At 36.9% G+C, this 22,511-nt stretch overlaps 1 protein-coding gene across 3 annotated transcripts in view; it reads right to left on the minus strand.

Moving 5' to 3' along the window:
• NOX4 (NADPH oxidase 4) overlaps positions 1-22,511 on the minus strand; it is a 177,753-nt gene continuing 155,242 nt past the window's right edge. For all 3 annotated transcript variants that reach the window (XM_061120442.1, XM_061120435.1, XM_061120427.1), the window contains exon 18: positions 1-7,973. In XM_061120442.1, the coding sequence (XP_060976425.1) occupies positions 7,853-7,973 (121 nt within the window). In that variant the 3' untranslated portion in view covers positions 1-7,852. The remainder of the gene's footprint in view (positions 7,974-22,511) is intronic.

The following is a 22,511-nucleotide window of genomic DNA, read 5'->3' on the forward strand; positions in this document are numbered from 1 at the left end:
TCTGAAGAGAAATATGCATAGTTTCAACATCTTAAAATTATATAAATATTTCAGTGTTTAATGAGCATAATTATGAGCTTGGAGAATAATGCCAAAACACAAAGAAACCAAAAATAAAATCCAAACTGCAAACCCAGCATAGTAGGTTTAGAGACTAGAATTCCATAATCCCCAATTATACATCCTGCTGAACTGAAAGTTGCAAGAGTGGTGAGAAGCTTGGAATTATACTACATTCAAAATCTTTCAAAGGAACATTTCTTAAATATCACTCATTTAATATCTTCACAAGTAAGACTAGTGTGATCATTTGGTCTTTCATAGGATGAAAAAACACTAACATACTCAAAATCCTGGAAAAAAATTCTTGATTATTACTGCCAAAGGCATGAAATTTGTTTACAATTAAAGGAATTTTAGGAATATTTACCCACCTTTATTTGTTTAGCAAAACAATGAAGGTTTTCTACAATGTACCACAATTCTATACCAATAAACTTACATAAAAAAATAATTGTATTTTTTCCCAGTTCTTTCAGTGTTGAATCTGACGTAGTGCTTCCTCTCCAGCACCGCATAAAATCACACTTACTTTCAGCTCAACAAGAATCAAGCGCCTAGACTTCTGATTATCTCACATTGTCATAAGTGAACTATGTTTTCTTCAATTGTGAACCTGCCACTACTGAATGCTTATTAATGGAAGTTGAAAAGTATCATTACACATTATTGTAGAATGTCATTTCACATAGGCAATTTTTCCTTAAATCCATCATAAAAATATTCTCTCACATACATATGCATATACATAATTTAAATACAAATATCTACAAAGCTTTGATGAAAATATATAATACGGTGTCTTTGTTGAGCGTAAGAAAAAAGATAATTTTATTTCCATCCAGGAAAAAATAGCTACAATGCAGGTGCTTTGTATAATTATTCCTACAAAGCTTTTTTAGAATTATTTCTAGTTCTAAGATTAAGGCCTTGTTTTAATTCACTAGAATGTCTCAAAAGCACCTGATTTTTCTCCATCAAACCTTAAATAAGCAAGTAACTTGTATCACCCTCCAACAATTCCTAGTTCAACTCTCATGGATAAATACAGCTGTCTCCAGCCACACTGGGCCTGATCTAAAATACTCAAGAGGAATTCAGATGACAGTTACACAGGATAAAGAGGTGGATTTGTTTATAGAAATCTCAGGAGAGACAGTGGTGCCAATCTGCTTGTGGGTACTTCTTTACATGCCCAGAAAATATAAATTCTTTCAGTTAACAATGGCTGTAACTCAGAAAAGCCTGTGTTTTTACATAGAGATGTGTTTTATTTTGACTGTACTATCAAAACACCTATTAAGGAAGATTTGCCCGGAATGTATCCTTCTTCACCACCCTCTCCTCCTCTCCTCCGCATGCTTGCCATAGTGCGTCCTTGTGAGTTTAGCAGAGGCAGATATTATTCTATTTTTATGCACGTGGTCGAATACTTTTCAGGGCTAAAGGCTACAAGTCTTCTAGTTTCTAACCCAGGATTCTGTTCACTCTTCACTCTGGAGGTGGCTGAATAAAATGATAAAATTAGCAGTCTCAGGGAAGAACAGAACTGCTGCCAATTATTCCCACTTTTTAAAGTGATGTTTACTTTTCCCAACTCTGAACTTAAATTTTAATGAAAAGAACAAGACCGTAAAGACACTTTTCTCCTAATGTCATCTGGTGAACAAATATTGGCCACCTTTAAATAAGAATATAATTGTACCTGGTGGGTACCCAGATATGTGATTCACGATGCCAAGCTGACTCAAAGGCTGGTATTTTCCTGAGCTGGACAGTCTCTGGGGGTTTGCAGCTTAAACTGTGTGGCACATCTAATCACTGAGCCTGGCGTGCAACCCAGGTCAGTTCTGGCACGTGTATGCATTTTCCCTTCCTTAAGGCTCAGCTTCCCAGGTGGTGCTAGTGGTGAAGAACCAACCTGCCAATGCAGGCGACTTAAGAAACACGGGTCAGATCCCTGAGTCAGGAAGATCCTCCAGAAGAGGGCATGGCAATCCACTTTGGTATTCTTGACTGGTGAATCCCCATGGACAGAGGGGCCTGGTGGGCTACTGTCCATGGGGTCACAAAGAGTTGGACACGACTGAAGCAGCTTAGCACGCAAGGTTCAGCTGGAGAGCTGAGTATGTATATAGCAGCCAATCCACTGGCTAAGGAGAAAGTGGTTAAATATTCCAAGGTATCCACTCCAGCTGAGCCTTGTATATATATATACACATACACATACATATGGGCTTCCTGGTGGCTTAGATGGTAAAGACTCTGCTGGCAGTGCCAGAGACCTGGGTTTGATCCCTGGGTTGGGGACATCCCCTGGAGAAGGGCATGGCAACCCACTCTAGTGTTCCTGCCTGGAGAATTCCCATGGACAGAGGAGCCTGGCAGGTTACAGTCCGTGGGATCACAAAGAGTCGGACATGGCTGAGAGCATTGTGCTTGTGTATATATATATAAGTATATTCTGTGCTGTATATATACAGTAGACAAGCTTGCCTCCCATATCATGCCTTGTGGATATTTCTCACCACTAAGATGAATTTTATAGTTATCCTAAAATGATAACTATCTTCAGATGAATGTGTGATATAGGTGAACAGATACACTGTTGACACAGCAGAATGTCTTTCTCAGCATCTGCCTTTTTAGGAAGATTTCACTCTCTGGGTAGAAGGATACGCGCTGAGAAATATGACCTTGCAGTGACAGAATGTCAATGCACAGCATGGGCAGCTGAAGCAGTGCGTGGCAGCCTCCCTTTATTGCCACATATACTAAAGCATTTATGTGGCGCTGGTCCTCATCGAAATATCGGGGTTGTCTCCAGGTCAACTGGCAGCTCATCAAAGCTCTAATTCTTATAGAAGCCAAACAGAATTCTGATCAAAAGTAAAGCTTCTACAAAAATTCAAGTAACAATGAAAATGAGAGGATTCTTAAAGATGAACCAAACACAACATTCTTTACATTTTTCCAAAAGAGTAATAGCTAGTTTCGCCACACATCTGAGCATCTATGCTATGAAAATAAAGCATTAACATGTCCTGATCTGTTAAACAGTTTTTCTTTCTTTGATTCCCTTTTTCCTCCCTTCCAGTTTTGCTCCTGTGAGGCATTTCCTGCACTTACCAATTCTTAAATTGCAGTATTAAGACTACTGGGGATTCTGCACCAGTGTAAAATACAATAAAAATCTATTTTTAGATTCTATAAACAAGAACATCAAACTTTTGTATAGTAGAAAATAAAAATTCTGTGTATTAGCTTCAGAAACATTACTGGTGTCTGTTCTAAAACAATGCTGCTTAACTCTGCTAATTTTAAATGATTCACATGACCTTTTTTCTCTTTTCCCTTATTGGACATCTCTTTGCTAAGTATTGGAAATCTGCTTTTTTTCTTTGGAAAACCTCATCTACCTAGCTTTTGCAACTCTGTCCTTTGAGAATACTACAGAATGAAATAAAGAAGTTGGGGGTAATGGAGGGGAGATTTAGACAGAAGGAAAAAGAGTTCTCATTGTTCTGTGGTAGTAGAACTAAATGTCCATCTCATTATGCTTGATTTCATTTATTTCCTGTCTCAGGAGTTTACAAAAAGCTGACTCTCTTCTCCTGAACAAGAAGTGTGTTATGGTCATGTGAATAGAGAACCAAAGTCATTTGTTTTAATATCAACATTTCCCTGGGTGGTTAGAAAGCTGCTGAAGTTAAGACTTTGGTCTATGACTTTAAATTTAAAATTACAATATTAGCATTTCCTAGAAACTATACTACTTGTATTTCTCCATTACAAACTCCTACAAACTCCTTTACTACAACTGACATATTTTAAAACTGCTATCTGGAAATAGGCTCTAATCAGCAAAACATATAAGACTAAGTAAGAAATTAGAAGAGACATGGGGAAAAGACTGATTTTCTGTATCTGAATGTGGAATTAACACTCATACATTATTTTCCACCTAACACTAAATAGAGTTTATGGGGAGGTTCAAGCCAACAGATGTGACTTATTAAATGTATATGTCACAGGGAGGGGGGAAGCCCCTTTCAGTAGCAGAGATTACTTAAAGTCTAGTCTGTGACAAATTCAGTGGATGACTTGAAGCAAGTTTTCATCTCCCTTTGGACCTCAGATTCTTCAACTGCACAATCAGAGTAGTTCCAGCTTCAGCACTTTGTTGTTCAGTTGCTCAGTCGTGTCTGACTTTCTGTGACCCCATGAACTGCAGCATGCCAGGCTTCCCTGTCACTCTCTCCCAGAGTTTGCTCAAACTCATGTCCATTGAGTCAGTGATGCCATCCAACCATCTCATCACTTTATGTTTCTATAATATATTACAGTATCCTGGATAACACAAGAAAAGGAATCTGCTTATCAGGGCAGCACTTTAAAATGTGTCTCATGGGGTGTTTAGAAAAATCACTGTTCCACTGAGTTTACCATCCTTAAAGAAAAATATTTTTTTACTTAAAATTTTTTCTTCTTAATATAATAAATATTCTTTATCACCAACTTGATCTATTGATGACAATCCTGGCCCATTTGCTTCCAGCAAGCCTCTTTAATGATGACTTATAATTTAAATCCAGTACCTACTATTAACACTTCAAACAAACTCTGATTTGGGGGGTTATGAGTAACATGGATCCATTGATTAAATCAATTCAGCCTATGCTTTGTTTACATTGCTTTATTTGTTTGTTTTAAATGTTTATACTATCACAATGCCCGAGTGGTGTTTAAAGTCAGTAATTTAAAAAAAAGAAAAACAAAAAACTATCAATCATCTAAACTTTAACTTGAATTTAAAAAAACAACAAACAATAAAGACAAAAATGAAAAAACACCCCAAGACAAAAACAGCAAGCTCTAAATGTATGTGAGTGGGGTCTGTGTGTGTATGTATGTATGAATCTGAGTTTAGTATTATAAAATAATTGATACATAAAAATCACATCATTCCCTTACACAAAACAGGAAATCCAAAAAAGATTAAAAATTGAGTGGAAAATTCTATTGGATTCATGGTCTGGGGGCATATAGAGAGAATTTCCTTCCCTTTGTCTACATAGTTCATTTCTTAGAACAACCCTGTAAAAAAACTGATAGTTTCTTCCAAAAAAAAAATCAGAGAACTGAAAGGTATAGGTTAAAAAAAAAAACTGTAAAGATGATTCTTCTGTTTGTGCATGTGTGCTCAGTAGCTCAGTCATGTCCGACTTTCTGCTACCCTGGGGACTGTAGCCCGCCAGGCTCCTCTTTCATGGCATTCGCCAGCTGAGAATACTGGATTGGGTTGCCATGATCTCCTCCAGGGGATCTTCTGACCCGGGGATCAAAGCCGTGTCTTCTGTGTCTCCTGTGTTCCCCGCATTGCAGGCGGATTCTTAACCCACTGAACTCCCCGGGAAGCCCTTATTTTGTTCAGAGTTTCTCAAAAAGGAGCTGTTGCTTTCGCAGATTGTGGGCCCACCAAAATTAAATGTAATGTTTTGTAGGTGTGTCATAATATTCATTTTAATCAAGTTCTCAAAAATATACATTGCTAAAAAGACTAATAACTACAGATCTGATACAAATGAGAAATCTTCATCCCAGAGTGAAGAGCAATTTTCCGTAGTCACACCATTTGCCAGGGACATTAACGCCCCAGAACCCAAATGCCTAAGTTTACGCTGCTGCACACTCAACTTTGTGCCGTCTTGTGAATAAACTCTGCCTGCTTTATCTTTTGCAAACCTAAAGTCAGCTTACAGAGATTTCAAGGATACCATTTCAATTTTAACATTTATTGCCATTAAAATTACTTTTTAAAGATCAGTCTGACAAGAATTAGCCCCAGAGAAAGAATTCCTCTAAACAAAACAAAGCTCTCATACACACAGGATGAAGTCCTAGTTTCTTTCCTACTTACAGAAGCAAAAATTACCTATGTCTAACACTCAGTGTTTGAACATCCACTGGAATTTAAATAAAATAGGCAAAGAGTTTCATCTAGTATAGCTGACCTATTTGGAAAGATCATTCTTCTTCTTCCGCCAGTTTTACTGAGATGAGATTTATTAACATAATCACATAAATAAATTACAATTAGTAAAGAATATTGCATACAAGCCTGTTCTAACTCATTTCTTTTTACCAGTTTTCTCCTGTTATGTGTTTTTATGAAAATTATTTTTATTTTAGAAAGTTGCCAAGATGTACTGGTTATTAAATATGCCTTCAGAGCTAAATCTGCAGGAACATTGCACATTTCCCATATCTTTTTCTGACTCACTTTCCTTCCAGAGAGAACAAAAAGAGTTCCAAGGAGAGGAAGAAATAGCTGTAATATGTTTATGGGCATTTAATGCTAGATGGTTTAGCATGCTTGATTGCTATTGGTGAGTCAGAGCAAAAAGATGACAGTAGAATCTATCATGTTATGTTATATCATGCAAAATTTTAACAAAGGCAAGACAAGCTATGTTGCTGATTTCAGCAATGTGCTATATTTGACAGCAATTCTACAAAAGAAAACCACTAAATTGTAAAAATGCCTTAATTCTTAAGGTAGTGAAATATATTTTCTGAGCTGAGAATATAATGGGCAGGGAGCATAACCTGATAGGATCACACAGCACAGTCCCTACAGGGACTTTAAACTCAGTAATTCTTTATCAAGACCCAGAATGCCAGATAGTGCAACACTAATATTCTTGACTCAGAACTTAAATTTCCATAACTGATTAAGTATTTCCTCTTGTATAAAGAGTAAAATACAGGTTTCCTATTCCAGGAAGTGACCACACTTTGTCTTCATCATAAACCAATGTGTGAAAAAGAGAAAGAATTTATATTTCAGTGACCATTGGCAGACACAATACCCTTTGGTCTTCAAGATGCAGACTAAGAGACTAAAACCTAAAGATAAACTACACTGGGAAAAAAGGAAATAATAATGGAGGTCAAAATGCTGAAAAAGGAAAAAAAGTTATCAGTCTGTATGTCCCTTTATAATTTACATTAATGACATTTCCTCATTAAAATGCAATAGTGATAGATTAAATACATTGGGAATGGAAAAGAGTGATTAAATCATCGTGTCTAACACATGACAAGGGAGGGCAGATTTCCCTAGACAAAGGAACAAAGATGAAAGAAAAATATTTTAAAAAATCAATAGATATTATATCAGCATCTGCAAAAGGTTCATTGAGCATAAAGCCTACAGATATCAAGTAGAGGTATTAGCATCAGTAGTGAGCAAGCAACACCAAGTACCCGTATCAACTCGGAATCCTGTGCTGTATTTTCAGACACCTAATATATTGGCCTGGAGCTTTTCTAAATCAATGCTTCTCTGTTTATACTCATGTAGAAAATGTAATCTGAGTTTCAAAGCTTTTTAAATTTTGTTCAATCTCGCATTTGTTCAACCAAAAACAATTTAAAAGAGAACCAAGGCTACCAGCCTCACATGAGCAAGTGCAACTCGCCACTAGGGAGTTCTTGAATCTGCCATAAGAATCAACAGTGTGCACCTAATAGTTTTCTTTTAATCTGAGCAGTGAAAAGTGAATAATCACATCAGATATCCTTCAGGGCCTCTTTGGTTTCCAGATTAAACATGTAATGTGACCTGTCATCCTGCCACATTCTCTCCCCATTTCCATTTTAAATAATCATAAATAAGAAAACCTTGCTACTGTTTGTCATGACACAGCTGTTTGATTCAGCTGCATTTCAAAGCCTTAGAAATTGCACTCATTCCTTCTTTAGAGTCCTTGTTCATCTCAGAGGTTTTTCAACTGAAAGATTCTTTATTGTACTCAAATCTTGTCCCATAGGAATTGTTTTGATTACTCAGCTTATGAAGAGTCTTAGAAATCGAATTGGGTCCACAGCAAAAAACACCAACTGTTTTCCTGGAAAGACAAAGAGAGAAAATGGAAAATCAGATGGAAAATTAGGCAGAACATGACAAGAAGTATGTTTCAGCAGTGTGTTTAAAGTGTTAATAAAGTTAATTTCTTGATCTATACATCTTTGTATACGAATAATTTTCCAACCACTGTATTACCAAATGTAAGAGAATATGTTCTATTTACCTCATGCTTTTTATGCTAGAAATCAAGATAATTCAAAAAATATAACACATATTTGTTAATTAGCAGAAAGACTGAGCAGTCTGCATGTCACTGATGAGGGCAGAAATCAAGTCAAGAGCAGCAACTGATAGATGTCAACTGCCTCACATGTGACATATGAACAGATTCCCATCCACCCTGGACCATATCAGTTCTTCTCATACTAGATGCTTTATAGACATTTTTTTTCCTCTAAAGATCTCATGGATTTTCACCAGACATGGTGAATAAGACAAAAGACAAGGAAGCTATTACCAATTTGGAAGAATAATTTTAAGTGACTAATTTACATCCACATTAAAACAATAAGAATATTAATCTGGGTACATTTTCTTTTATTTATGTTCCACAATAATTGTAACAAATGCCAAGCAGGTTTTATTATTCACCAACATTTCAGGAGACAAATTATACATATTCCTAACAAATAGAATAAATACATTCCATGAAATGACTACTATTTCACATTGATTCCTTTCAAAGTTTGTTGATTTGTATTGAATTCTTCCTAGGATATCAAAATGATTAACAATTCTAATCATAGCTTGGATAAATACTGTATGTATTCATTATCTGAGAATAATTGTTGCTGAACAGAAAAAGAATCCATTTAAATGGGTACCTAAATTTATAATAAATACTGAAAATACAGGTTTATTGAAAACTTTTAACCTTGAAAAATGAAACAAAGAACCACAAAATAAATTTCTACTTGCACCCATGATGGAGTAATAGGGACTAGATTTTCCCTCTTGCACTTAAAAAACAGGACAAAACAAAGAACATATAAAATTATTATTTCAGATACTGGCCAATAGGCAGCACAGAACTGTTCATCCCTAAGAACAATGAAAAAAATAAGGTGAGCCCCAAAATTGTCTCTATTTGTTGCCTGAAGGCGATTTAAAAGATGAAGCACAAGAAGGGTGGAAGGGGGGGAGCTCAAGAAGGAGAGGATATATACATAATTATGACTGATTTGCACTGATGTACAGCAGAGACCACCACAACATTGTAAATCAATTATCTTTCAATTATAAAGAAAATTTAAAAATAATGTAAAAAACGATTAAAAAAAGCAGCTGAAGCTCATAAGAGGGAAACTCATGCAGAGGCTGGTGGTCTTACTGAGTTAAAGAGAAAGGAATGGAGTTCATGAAGACTAAAGCAGCTATACGGAAAGTGCTGCTGCTAAGTCACTTCAGTCGTGTTCGACTCTATGCGACCCCACAGACGGCAGCCCACCAGGCTCCCCCGTCCCTGGGATCCTCTGGGCAAGAACACTGGAGTGGGTTGCCATTTCCTTCTCCAATGCATCAAAGTGAAAAACGAAAGTGAAGTCGCTTAGTCGTGTCCGACTCTTAGCGACGCCATGGACTGCAGCCTACCGGGCTCCTCCGTCCATGGGATTTTCCAGGCAAGAATACTGGAGTGGGGTGCCATTGCCTTCTCTGATACAGAAAGTGAGAAGATATCAAAAGAAAGAAGCTCTGGAGATCTGCAGGGAAGTATCTTCAAGTCTTTGGCTGAGTGCTAATCTCCTTGTGAAGCTGGGTAAAGAACTACCAGGAAGAAGGCCAAAAAATTCTGAGTTTATACAAGGTTATCAACAATTCATATTACCACAAGCTAAAATGGAAATACCTACATGTAATATATTGGCAATGGATAGGAGACTTTAAAAGGTATTACCTCATTTGCAAAGTGTAGGCAGGATTTGCTAAAATTAGCCTTAGACTGGGCTTCTCTGGTGGCTCAGAGGGTAAACCGTCTGCCTGCAATGCGGGAGACCTGGGTTTGATCCCTGGGTTGGGAGGATCCCCCGGAGAAGGAAATGGCAACCCACTGCAGTGTTCTTGCCTGGAGAATCCCATGGATGGAGCAGCCTGGTAGGCTACAGTCCACGGGGTCGCAAAGAATCGGACATGACTGAGGGACCTCACTTACTCACCTTACATTTAGCCTTAGACTGCAGGGTGTTCTGGATTCATACTGTGTGTGCGGTGTGCTCAGCTGCATCCAACTCTTTGCAACCCAAAAGACTAGTCTATCATGCTCCTCTGTCCATTGGATTTACCAGGCAAGAGTACTGGAGTGGGTTGCCATTTCCTCTTTCCTGACATTACTAACATAGCTTAAAAGCAAGCTCTGGAAAGATCAAATTAAATCCAAGTAACAAAAGTTTTTGTCAGAAACAAGTGCAACAGTATTGAAAAGAATAAATAAATGTTGGCATTAGACATCTAAAAGTACAAAATTGTTGTCGTTGAGTCGCTCAGTTGTGTCCTGCTCTTTGTGACCTCCATTAACTGCAGCACACCAGGCTTCCCTGTTCTTCACCATTTCACAGACTTTGTTCAAACTTGTGTCCATTGAGTCAGTGATGACATCGAACCATCTCATCCACTGTTGTCCCCTTCTCCTCTTTGCCTCAATCTTTCCTAGCATCAGGGTCTTTTCCAGTGAGCTGGCTCTTTGCATTATGTGGCCAAAGTTTTGGAGCTTCTTCAGCAACAGTCCTCCCAATGACTATTCAGGGTTGGTTTCCTTTAGGACTGAGTGGTTTGATCTCCTTGCTAGTCAAGTGACTCTCAAGAATCTTCTCCAGCACCACAGTTTGAAAGCATAAATTCTCTGGTGCTCAGTCTTTTTTTATTGCTCAGATCTCACATCCATACATGACTACTGGAAAAAACATAGCTTTGACTGTATGGACCTTTGTAGGCAAAGTAATGTCTCTGCTTTTTAATACACTGTTTAGGTTTGCCATTGCTTTTCTTCTAAGGAGAAAGCGTCTTTTAATTCCTTGGCTGCAGTCACCATCTGCGGTGATTCTGAAGCCCAAGAAAATAAAATCTGTCATTGTCTAGTCTTCCCCCACCTATTTGCCATGAAGTGAGGGACTGGAGGCCATGATCTTCATTTTTTGAATGTTGAGTTTTAAGCCAGCTCTTTCACTCTCCTCTTTCACACTCATGAAGAAGTTCTCTAGTTCCTCTTTGCTTTCTGCCATTAATGTGATATCATCTGCATATCTGAGGTTGTTGATATTCCTCCCTGCAATCCTGATTCCAGTTTGTGAGTCATTCAGCCCAAATCAAAAAATTACCAGGAATGTATATACCAAGAAATTATGAATTGTAACTAAAAGTGTTAGGGGTTGAATCTTGCCCCCTCCCCCAAATTCACAGGTTGAAACTCTAACCCTCAGTACCCCAGAATGTGGCTATATTGGGACATAGGGCCTGTAAAGACATAATTAAGCTAGAATGATGTTATTAGGTCAATGTTATTGCAATCTGACTGGGGTCCTTACTAGAGAAGGCATTGAAGATACACTAGAGATGCACATACACAGATAAAAGAATGACCACGTGAAGAGACAGCAAGAGGGTGGTCCTCTGCAAGGCAAGGAGGGTCTCAGAGGAAATCCACCCTTGTTTTTGTTGTTCAGTTGCTCAGTCATGTCTGAGTCTTTGCAACTCCATGTATTGTAGCACGCCAGGCCTCCCTGTCCCTCACCATCTCCCGGAGCCTGCCCAAACTCATGTCCATTGAGTCAATGATGCCATTCAATCATCTCATCCTCTGTCATCCCCTTCTCCTTCTGCCTTCAATCTTTCCCAGCATCAGGGTCTTTTCCAATGAGTCAGCTCTTCGCATCATGAGGCTAAAGTATTGAAGCTTCAACTTCAGCATCAGTCCTTCCAATGAATATTCAGGATTGATTTCCTTTACAATTGACTGGTTTGATCTCCTTGCAGTCCAAGGGACTCTCAAGAGTCTTCTCCAACACCATAGTTCAAAAGCATCCATTCTTTGGTGTTCAGCCTTCTTTATGGTCCAACTCTCACATCCATACGTGACTACTGGAAAAACCATAGCTTTGACTATACGGACTTTTGTTGGCAAAGTAATGTCTCTGCTTTTTAATACGCTATGTTTCTCATAGCCTTTCTTCCAAGGAGGAAGCGTCTTTTAATTTCTTGTCTGCAGTCACCACTTGCAGTGATTTTGGAGCTCAAGAAAATAAAGTCTGTCACTGTTTCCTGCTATCACCTTAAATTTCAGTCCCCAGAATGGTGAGAAAGTAAACTTATTTAATCCATCAATCCTGTGGAATTTTATTATGGAAGGCCTAGCAAACTAATAAAGAAGAAAAGATCGGTCAAAAATGACAGAAATGATGGAATTACCAGATATGGTCATTGAAACAGTGACAAGAAACATGCTTCATATATTTAAGGTTAAGCATCAGCTTGATGAGAAAGGAAAAAGATTTTTTAAAGGCCTAAATGGAAATGCTAGAGATTAAATGTAAATTTAAAATGATAAATATACTATGAGTTAACTAATGGGTTAACAGAAGAATATGCACTGAAGAAGAAAAGATAAGCAAACTTGAAGATAGAGAAGCAGAATCTATCTAAATGGAAGCACAGAAAGAGCAAAAATTGGGCAGAAAAGTAAATGGAGCCTCAAGGTCAAAAGGGACAATACCAGGCAATCTTTCATATATGTAATCATAGTCTCAAGTAAGACAGAAAGGAAAGAAAAAATGAAATAATTGCCAAAAGTTTTGCAAATTTGATAAAACAAACAGATCCAAGATCTAATGAACTCTAAGGAGGATATCCACACACACACATGCACATACACATAACATTAGAGGCAACAAACGAAACTCTGAAAATCAGTTACAAAGAGAACAACACAAAAGCAGCTGGCAGGGGTAGGGGTGGAGACACATTTACAAATAATAAGTAGAAGGTGAAGGAGATGAAGGATAGACTTCTTGTCACAAACTGTAAGTCAGAGGCAATGAAGTGGAATCTTCAAAGTGCTGAAAGATCAAATAAGGTCAACTATTCTATCTCAAGCAAATTCTATACCAAACAAAAATATTGTAATTTTCAAAATTAAAGATAGAATACAAACTTTTCTATCAGAAGGTGAGGGAATTTATCACCAGTGAATGAGCCCTTTAAGGTATATAAATGGAATTCATCAGAAATCAGATAGAAATGTAAATCTATAGCAGAAAGTAGCACAACATTGTAAATCAACTACACTGCAATAAAAATAAATTTAAAAAAATGAATTGTAATAAAAAACTATTGTAGGTATGACATTTTAGAGTAAATATATTATGAAATAAAACAATTTGTATGTAGCTAGAAAAAAAAGAAATGTAAATCTACCCAAAGCTATGAAGGACACCATAAATGGTGAATCTGTAAATAAGTATACTGAATATTTTGTCTAATTTTTAATCTCTTTAAAATATAATTGATATTTAAAACAAAAGTAGTAATAAATTATGGCATTTATAGTATATGTAGAAGAAAGATGAATAAGAACAAAAGCCAAAGAGATGTAGGGGGATGGAAGTACATGAGGTGGGATAATATTGTTTGAAATACACTGTGGTAAGCTAATGCTATACAATATAAAGCTAGAGAAATGCTTCTCCAATCTCAACTTCATTAGCATCACCTAAGATATTTCACAGACCACAGATAGCAAGGCCCTATTCCTACATGCTCTGATTCAGCAGATCTTGGGTACAGCTCTAAGAATTTGTTTTTCCAACAAGTTTCCAAGTTATGTTAGTTCAAGGATTGCACTTTGGGAAAAAATTCCTTAAGAAAGTAACTAAAGTCAAACAGAAAAGTAAGGCTAGTGTGCCACTACAGGAGAAAAAAATGGAATCATAAAACAGTAATACATTGAAAAGAAAGTAAAGAAAGGAGGAAAGAACAAATGAGATAAATAGAAAGCAAAGGTAAACTGTTGGAAAGTGAAAGTTGCTCAGTCATGTCCCACTCTTTGCGACCCCATGGGCTATACGGTCCATGGAATTCTCCAGTCCAGAATACTGGAGTGGGTAGCCGTTCCCTTCTCCAGGGGATTTTATAAACCCAGGAACTGAAGCTGGTTCTCCTACATTGCAGGCAGATTCTTTACCAGCTGAGCTACCTGTGAAGCCCTGACTGTAACTCAATTCATGGAAGCCAGAATACTCAAAGAGGAAAAGACAGTCTCTTCAATACACAGTGTTGGGAAGACTGGATATTCACATGTAAAAGAATGGAATTGCACCCTATCTCATACTACCCCAAAAATTAACTCTCAAGAAATCAAAGACTAGACTCCAGGACCTTCAGTTCAGTCACTCAGTCGTGTCTGACTCTGTGACCCCATGGACTGCAGCACGCCAGGCCTCCCTGTCCATCACCAACTCCCGGAGCCTGCTCAAACTCATGTCCATCATGTCGGTGATGCCATCCAAGCATCTCATCCTCTGTCGTACCCTTCTCCTCCTGCCTTTTAATCTTTCCCAGCATCAGGGTGTTTTTCAATGAGTCAGCTCTTTGTATCAGGTGGCCAAAGTATTGGAGTTTCAGCTTCAGCATAAGTCCTTCCAATGAATATTCAGGACTGATTTCCTTTAGGATTGACAGGTTGGATCTCCTTGCAGTCCAAGGGACTCTCAAGAGTCTTCTCCAACACCACAGTTCAAAAGTATCAATTCTTTGGTGCTCAACTTTCTTTATAGTCAACTCTCACATCCATACATGATTACTGGAAAAACCATAGCTTTGACTAGATGGACCTTTGTTGGTAAAGTGATGTCTCTGTTTTTTAATATGCTGTTTAGGTTGATCATAGCTTTTCTTTCAAGGAGCAAGTGTCCTTTAATTTCATGGCTGCAATCACCATCTGCAGTGATTCTGCAGCCCCCAAAAATAAAGTTTGTCACTGTTTCCATTGTTTCCCCATCTATTTGCCATGAAGTGATGGGACTGGATGCCATGATCTTAGTTTTCTGAATGTTGAGTTTTAAGCCAACATCTTCACTCTCCTCTTTCACTTTCATCAAGACCTTAAACCATTAAATGTTTGAAGGAACACAGGGGAAAAACTCATTGATAGGGGTATTGGCAATAATTTCTGACACCAAATAATTTCTGGTGAAACTGACAACAAAATACAAGCAATAAAACCAAAAATAAACAAGTGGGATTACATCAAATTGAAAAGCTTTGCATATAGTAAAACAAATGACCAACAAAATGAAAAGGCAAGGTAGGGGATGGGAGACATATTTGCAAGCTACATATCTGAAATATATAAAATATAGAAGAAATTAATATAATTTACTAGAATAAAATAAATAATAATCATAATCCAAGAAGAGGAAATGCTTTCAGCTTTGCACCACTGAGTAAGATATTAGCCGCAGGATAATCATATAGGGTTAGAATGTTGAATTATGTTCCCTCTTTATCCACTTTTTGGAGATTTTATCTTTTGAAGAGAATGTTGAATGATACTAAATTCACTGAATGATGCTGAATTTTGTCAAAAGGTTTTTCTGCATCTATTGAGATGATCATATGATTTTTATTCTTCAATTTTCTAATGTAGTATCACATTGGTTTATGATATACCAACCATACAAGATATAAAGTTATTGAACCATCCTTGTATCCCTCAGATAAATCCCACTTGGTGATGGGGCATACTCCTTTTAATGTAGTGCTGAATTTGGTTTGTGGTGTTCAGAAAACTGTCCAGCTACATGTAAAAAGAATGAAATTAGAGCCACTTCTCAAACCACACACAAAAATAATCTCAGATGAAAGACCTAAATATAAGACTGGAAACCATAAAACTCCTAGAAAAAATAAGCAGTATATTCTTTGATATAAATCATAGTAATATGTTTTTGGATCTGTATCCTAAGGCAAAGGAAACAAAAGTAAAAATAAATGGGGCCATATACTAACAAACACATGAAAAGATGCTCAACTTCACTCATTATCAGAGAAATGCAAATCAAAACCACAATGAGGTACCATCTCACGTGGGTCAGAATGGCTGCTAACCAAAAGTCTACAAACAATAAATGCTGGAGAGGGCATAGAGAAAAGGGAACCCTCTTACACTGTTGGTGGGAATGCAAACTAGTACAGCCACTATGGAGAACAGTGTGAAGATTCCTTAAAAACTGGAAATAGAATTGCCATACGACCCAGCAATCCCACTCCTGGGCATACACACCGAGGAAACCTGATCTGAAAGAGACACGTGCAACCCAATATTCATCGCAGCACTGTTTATAATAGCCAGGACATGGAAGCAACCTAGATGCCCATCAGCAGATGAATGGATAAGGAAGCTGTGGTACATACACACTATGGAATATTACTCAGCCATTAAAAAGAATTCATTTGAATTATTTCTAATGAGATGGATGAAACTGGAGCCCATTATGCAGAGTGAAGTAAGCCAGAAAGATAACGACCAATACAGTATACTAATGCATATATATGGAATTTAGAAAAATGGTAATGATGACGCTATATGTGAGACTGCAAAAAAGACACAGAGATAAGAACAGACTTGGACTCTGTGGAAGAAGGCGAAGGTTGGATGATTTAAGAGAATAGCATTGAAACACGTATATTACCATATGTGAAACAGATCACCAGGCCAGGTTCCACGCATGAGACAGCAGGGCTGGTGCACTGGGATGATCCTGAGGGATGGGATGGGGTGAGAGGTGGGTGGAGGGTTTGGGATGGGGGGACACACGTACACCCATGGCTGATTCATGTCAATGTATGGCGAAAACCACTACAATATTGTAAAGTAATTAGTCTTGAATCAAAATAAATAAATTAATTAAAACAATAAATGGGGCCATATACAGTTAAATACTTCTGCACAGCAAAGGATACTATTGACAAAATGAAAAGACAGCCTACTGCATGGGAGAAAATAATTGCAAATGATGTGACTGATAAAAGGTCAATATTTAAAATATATTAACAGCTCATAAAATGTCAAAAAACAAATAACACAATTAAAAAATAGGTATAAGAACTGAATAGACATTTTTACAAAGGCAAATGTTGGCCTGGATGTGGAGAAAAGCAAATCCTTGTACACTTCTGAGAATGTAAATTGATATAACCCATATGGAAAATCATATGGAGGTTTCTCAAAAAAATTAAAAATAAAACTGTCATATGATACAACAGCCCCTCTACTGTGTATATATTCATGGAAAATGAAATCACTTGTATTGAAGTGTTATCTGCATCCCTGGGTTTATGGCAGTATTATCTAGAATAGTCAAGACATGGAAACAGCCTTAGTGTCCATAGATGGATGAATGGACAATGAAAAATGTGATGTGATGTGATACACACACACGCACTGAAATAAAATCCAGCTATAAAAAACAAGAAAATCTTACTATTTGCAACAGTATGGATGAAACTTGAGGGCATCATGATGAGTAAAATAACTCAGACAAAGAAAGACAAACACTGTATGATCTCACTCATCTGTGGAATTTAAAAACCCCAAACTGATAGAAAGCAGGTTGGAGGTTGCCAGAGGCAGGTGGGGGAGGTCGGGGCTAAGTGAAGATGGACAAAGGGTTACAAACTTATCACTACAAGAGGAGTAAGTTCTAGATGTAATGGACAGCATGGTGACTATAGTTAGTAATACTATACTGTATGTTTGAAAGTTAGGAAGACAGATCTTAAAAGTTCTCGCCACACAAACACAAACTTATGTGAGGTGATATGTTAACTAACTTTATTTGGGTAGTCATTTTGCAACAGATAGATATCTAATTGTTACACTGTACACAACTGTATGTCAGTTATTTCTCAATAAAGCTGGACAAATGAACAATTTTTTAATCCAGAGCCAGAACTACTGAGCCCACATGTCGAAACGACTGAAGCCTGAGTGTGCTAGAGCCCATGCTTGCAACAGGAGAAGCCACCGCAAAGAAAAACCCACACACAACAACCAGAGAAAAGCCCATGCAGCGGAAGACCCAGCACAGCCAAAAATAAGCAAACAAATGCAAATTTTAAAAATAAATAAATAACCAGTGGGACAGAATGAAATCACATGAAAAATTTAGAAACATTTTGATGTATGTAAAGATAAAAATAAAACACATCAAAATTTGTGGTATGTAGCGAAAGTGACATTTAGAGGGAAATTTATAGTACTAAACATTTTAATTATAAAAAGCAAAGATCTAAAATCAGTGAGCTATGGTTCCATCTTAAAGTGACTAGTAAAAGAAGAGCTAATTAAACCCAAAGGAGCAGAAGAAGATAAGAAAAAAAAAAGTATAAAAATAAATTCTTACACTTGATAAAATGTAGGTTACTATTAAAACCAGGGCTAGACACAATAGATTACTTAAAATGAATAAAGTAGTACAGTTTACTGAAAAAAATATAATCACCAAAAAAACAGTAATAATATATTTGTCATTAAGATGAAAAGGGAATGAGACATTTTGTCTCATTTTTGAGACAGTATCTGTTTGTATACAGAGACATCTATTTCTGCTTTATTGACTATGCCAAAGCCTTTGACTGTGTGGATCACAATAAACTGTGGAAAATTCTGAAAGAGATGGGAATACCAGACCACCTGACCTGCCTCTTGAGAAACCTGTATGCAGGTCAGGAAGCAACAGTTAGAACTGGACATGGAACAACAGACTGGTTCCAACTAGGAAAAGGAGTATGTCAAGGCTGTATATTGTCACCACACTTATTTAACTTATATGCAGAGAACATCATGAGAAAAGCTGAGCTAGAAAAAGCACAAGCTGGAATCAAGATTGCCGGGAGAAATATCAATTACCTCAGATATGCAGATGAAACCACCCTTATGGCAGAAAGTGAAGAGGAACTAAAAAGCCTCTTGAAAGTTGGCCTGTGAAGAAAGCTGAGCGCCAAAAAATTGATGCTTTTGAACTGTGGTGTTGGAGAAGACTCCTGAGAGTCCCTTGGACTGCAAGGAGAGCCAACCAGTCCATCCTAAAGGAGATCAGTCCTGGGTGTTCATTGGAAGGACTGATGTTGAAGCTGGAACTCCAATACTTTGGCCACCTCATGCGAAGAGTTGACTCATTGGAAAAGACCCTGATGCTGGGAGGGATTGGGGGCAGGAGGAGAAGGGGATGACAGAGGATGAGATGGCTGGATGGCATCACCAACTCGACGGACATGAGTTTGAGTAAACTCCGGGAGTTGGTGATGGACAGGGAGGCCTGGCGTGCTGAGATTCATGGGGTTGCAAAGAGTAGGGCACGACTGAGCGACTGAATTGAACTGTTTTTATACAATTTGTTTATACAATTTGTATAAAACAATTTGTTGATAAACACTGCATTATGATGAGAAGATACCATTTGCTTTCTTGGCTTTCATAGGCAAATGTAGATTCACATTTTCAAATTCTGCAGATTTCCTAAAGGCTTATCTTGAATAAGCCTTTATTATTTTTAAAGCACCATATATGATTTAAAAAAAAATATTTTTGTCATCCAATTGTTAAGTAGTTTAACTCTAGGAGATCTTTATGTTATTTGAAGGGTTTTCCCATGTCACTTTCACTAACAATGACATCCTACAACTTCTCAAGATCTACAATCTATCTTTGTAATTCATTTGCACAAATTTTCATTAGGTTACTGCAGTCCAACAACCATCTAGAGATTTACCTACAAAAACTTTGTAGAGATGGGTAGAGACAAACTTAGGTGCCAGGAGACAATGTTGTTTGGGGACAGATGTTGGCAACTAGTTCCATAAATGTTCAACATATTTGTGAATATTTTCCTATCATACCAATAGTTGTTTTTCCATGCATTATTAAAGTGTATGGTCTCATTTAATGAAAGTTTATTCACTCCTAGAGATTGTTCACTCCTTGTATTATAGATTCAGAAGGTTTGAGGGACATGACTCAGGGACACAGGAGCAAACGTCAGAGACCAAACCTAGGTACACTTAATTTGTTTTGTTTTCAAAATATCATTAAGTAGTAAAATACAGATATGTCTCAGACATTTCATCCAATCACAGAAGAGTTTTCTCTACTCCAAAGGTCACATAAAGTTAACTATTTATCTCCCCCTTTGCATGATGTGTACATGCAACTAAGTTAAGATATGATATATATTTTTATTATAAATGATAGGAAACTGAATCTCATGTGTAATAAATTATTTTTAAAAAGACATACAAGGAAGTAACCACTCTCAAACATTTGTGCAAATTTCTATGCCTCTCTTCTCTATTTTTACTCCTTTATATTCTCTCAGGAATTTAAGTCTATGAAGTTAACCAAAATTTTACATCTAAAATGGAGACTTCTATTTAAATAGTGCCTTTTCCCAGTTAATGAACCCTTAAGATATTGATCCATTCTTATCCTAGTAATGCTACATAAAAATCTTTCAAAAAATAATGCATTTTAGGTGCCTGCCCCAAGCAAAAACACAAAGTGAAAGTGTTGTACTGATACAAAATGTCAACAGTACATGGTACACACTTGCTCTTCTTAAATCAGCTTTGTTTTTTTAAGAAAATGAACAAACAACCAAACAAACACAAAATCCCTCACAATATGAACAGTGAAACAAAGCAGAACTCTGGAGAACTAACCAAAGAAACAAAAAATCCCACTGTAATTTCTTGCTGAGCACCGAAGAATTGCTGCTTTTGAACTGTGGTGTTGGAGAAGACTCTTGAGAGTCCCTTGGACAGGCGGAGAATCCCAACCTGTCAATACTAAAGGAAATCAGTCCTGAATATTCACTGGAAGGACTGATGCTGAAGCTGAAACTCCAGTACTTTGGCCACCTGATGCGAAGAGCTGACTCATTAGAAATGACCCTGATGCTGGGAAAGATTGAAGGCAGGAGGAGAAGGGGATGACAGAGAATGAGATGGTTGGATGGCATTGCCAACTCAATGGACATGAGTTTGAGCAAGCTCCGGGAATTGGTGATGGACAGGGAAGCCTGGTATGCTGCAGTCCATGGGGCCAGAAAGAGTCAGACATGACTAAGCAATTAAACTGAACTGAACTGAAATGTCATTAGGGAAGAAGGAGTCTGTGGTACATGGGAAGACTCAGGTGAGTATGAGAAGATTATCACATCTAAGGTGGATGATTTTGAAGAAAGAATGCAAAGAATATTACCCAAAACTGAGTTGACTTTTTTCTTTATCCAATACTTCACCTTTAACTAGAACCCTGTATATTACAAAGGACCTTTGCTTTCTAAAATATGCTTTCGTCTTTAATCCACAGTTATTTCATGAAGGGAAGGAAATGCAGAAGTGCTTTCAAACATGGATGCAGTTTGAATTACATGGGTCACTATTTTCCTTTATAGATTTTGCTTAAGGGGTTTCAAACCATGATTCCTAAAGCAAAGTCTCTGAAGATGACCCCAAAACACCATGACGAATCAGAGATTATTTCAATACATCATATCCATCCATAAATTTATAAACTGCAGTTAAAAAAAAAACTTTTCATCTAACAGACTGCCTCATTCAATTAAAATCAAATATCCTTTTATATTTATCAAAATATACCTTCAAAATTATGAATTAATCAGCTATATATTAATAATTGTAAGAAAATGATCTGATTCCTTAGAGTCACAGGAAATTTTAAAAATTAAATCTTCCATTTATATACATTCTTATTGTGTAAGTGTGTTTAGTTTATCAGCAAAAGTATGATTCATTAAAGTGCAAAATTATACTGAATTTGGTAAAATTCTGCAGGTTAGACAGGGTAGAAGTTCTAGTTCCAGCAGACAAAAGAGTGATATAAAATTTCCAACTGACCATGAAATTTACAAAAGACACAAATTTGGTTTCAAGAAACTATGATATTTAGATTCCAGCAGATATGTTTAAAAGTTACATTAATTTTAAAATGTCAATATCTGCAATATGTTAGAAATTGCAGCCTTTGGAACTATTTAAAGTTCTGATAAAACTTTTTCAATGCCAGCTTTAAAATGTGTGAGTGGGTATATGGTTTTCAAAATGCTTTTAGAATTTGTATAGATCATTGCCCTGCACTATGGTAATTTTACAGATTACCAAACAGGCTCCCTATTCTGTACCCAAAAATGAATGCTTTCTTTCAACAGTAACCTCTTCAGAGCATAGACATACAGCCCATAACTCTAAGATTTTTTTATTGAATTATAGCTTTCAAGAAAAAATGTTTGGAAATATTTCTCATTTAGAGAAATATTAAAATTTCTAAGAGTTTTAAAAACTAACAGTTTTTTAAAAATGTATTCATTCTGGTAAAAATGTACCAAAAATCTAATCTCTAAGTGCCCCAGAACTATTTGAAGAGCTCCCTTGTTTGCTAATGTGATTTACAAAAACTTCCCCAATGATGACCTAATTTGTGCTAAGGGAATGAACACTCTTTTTAATATGG

This window comes from Dama dama, chromosome 2, assembly GCF_033118175.1.
Source record: "Dama dama isolate Ldn47 chromosome 2, ASM3311817v1, whole genome shotgun sequence".
NCBI classification, from domain to species: Eukaryota; Metazoa; Chordata; class Mammalia; order Artiodactyla; family Cervidae; genus Dama; species Dama dama.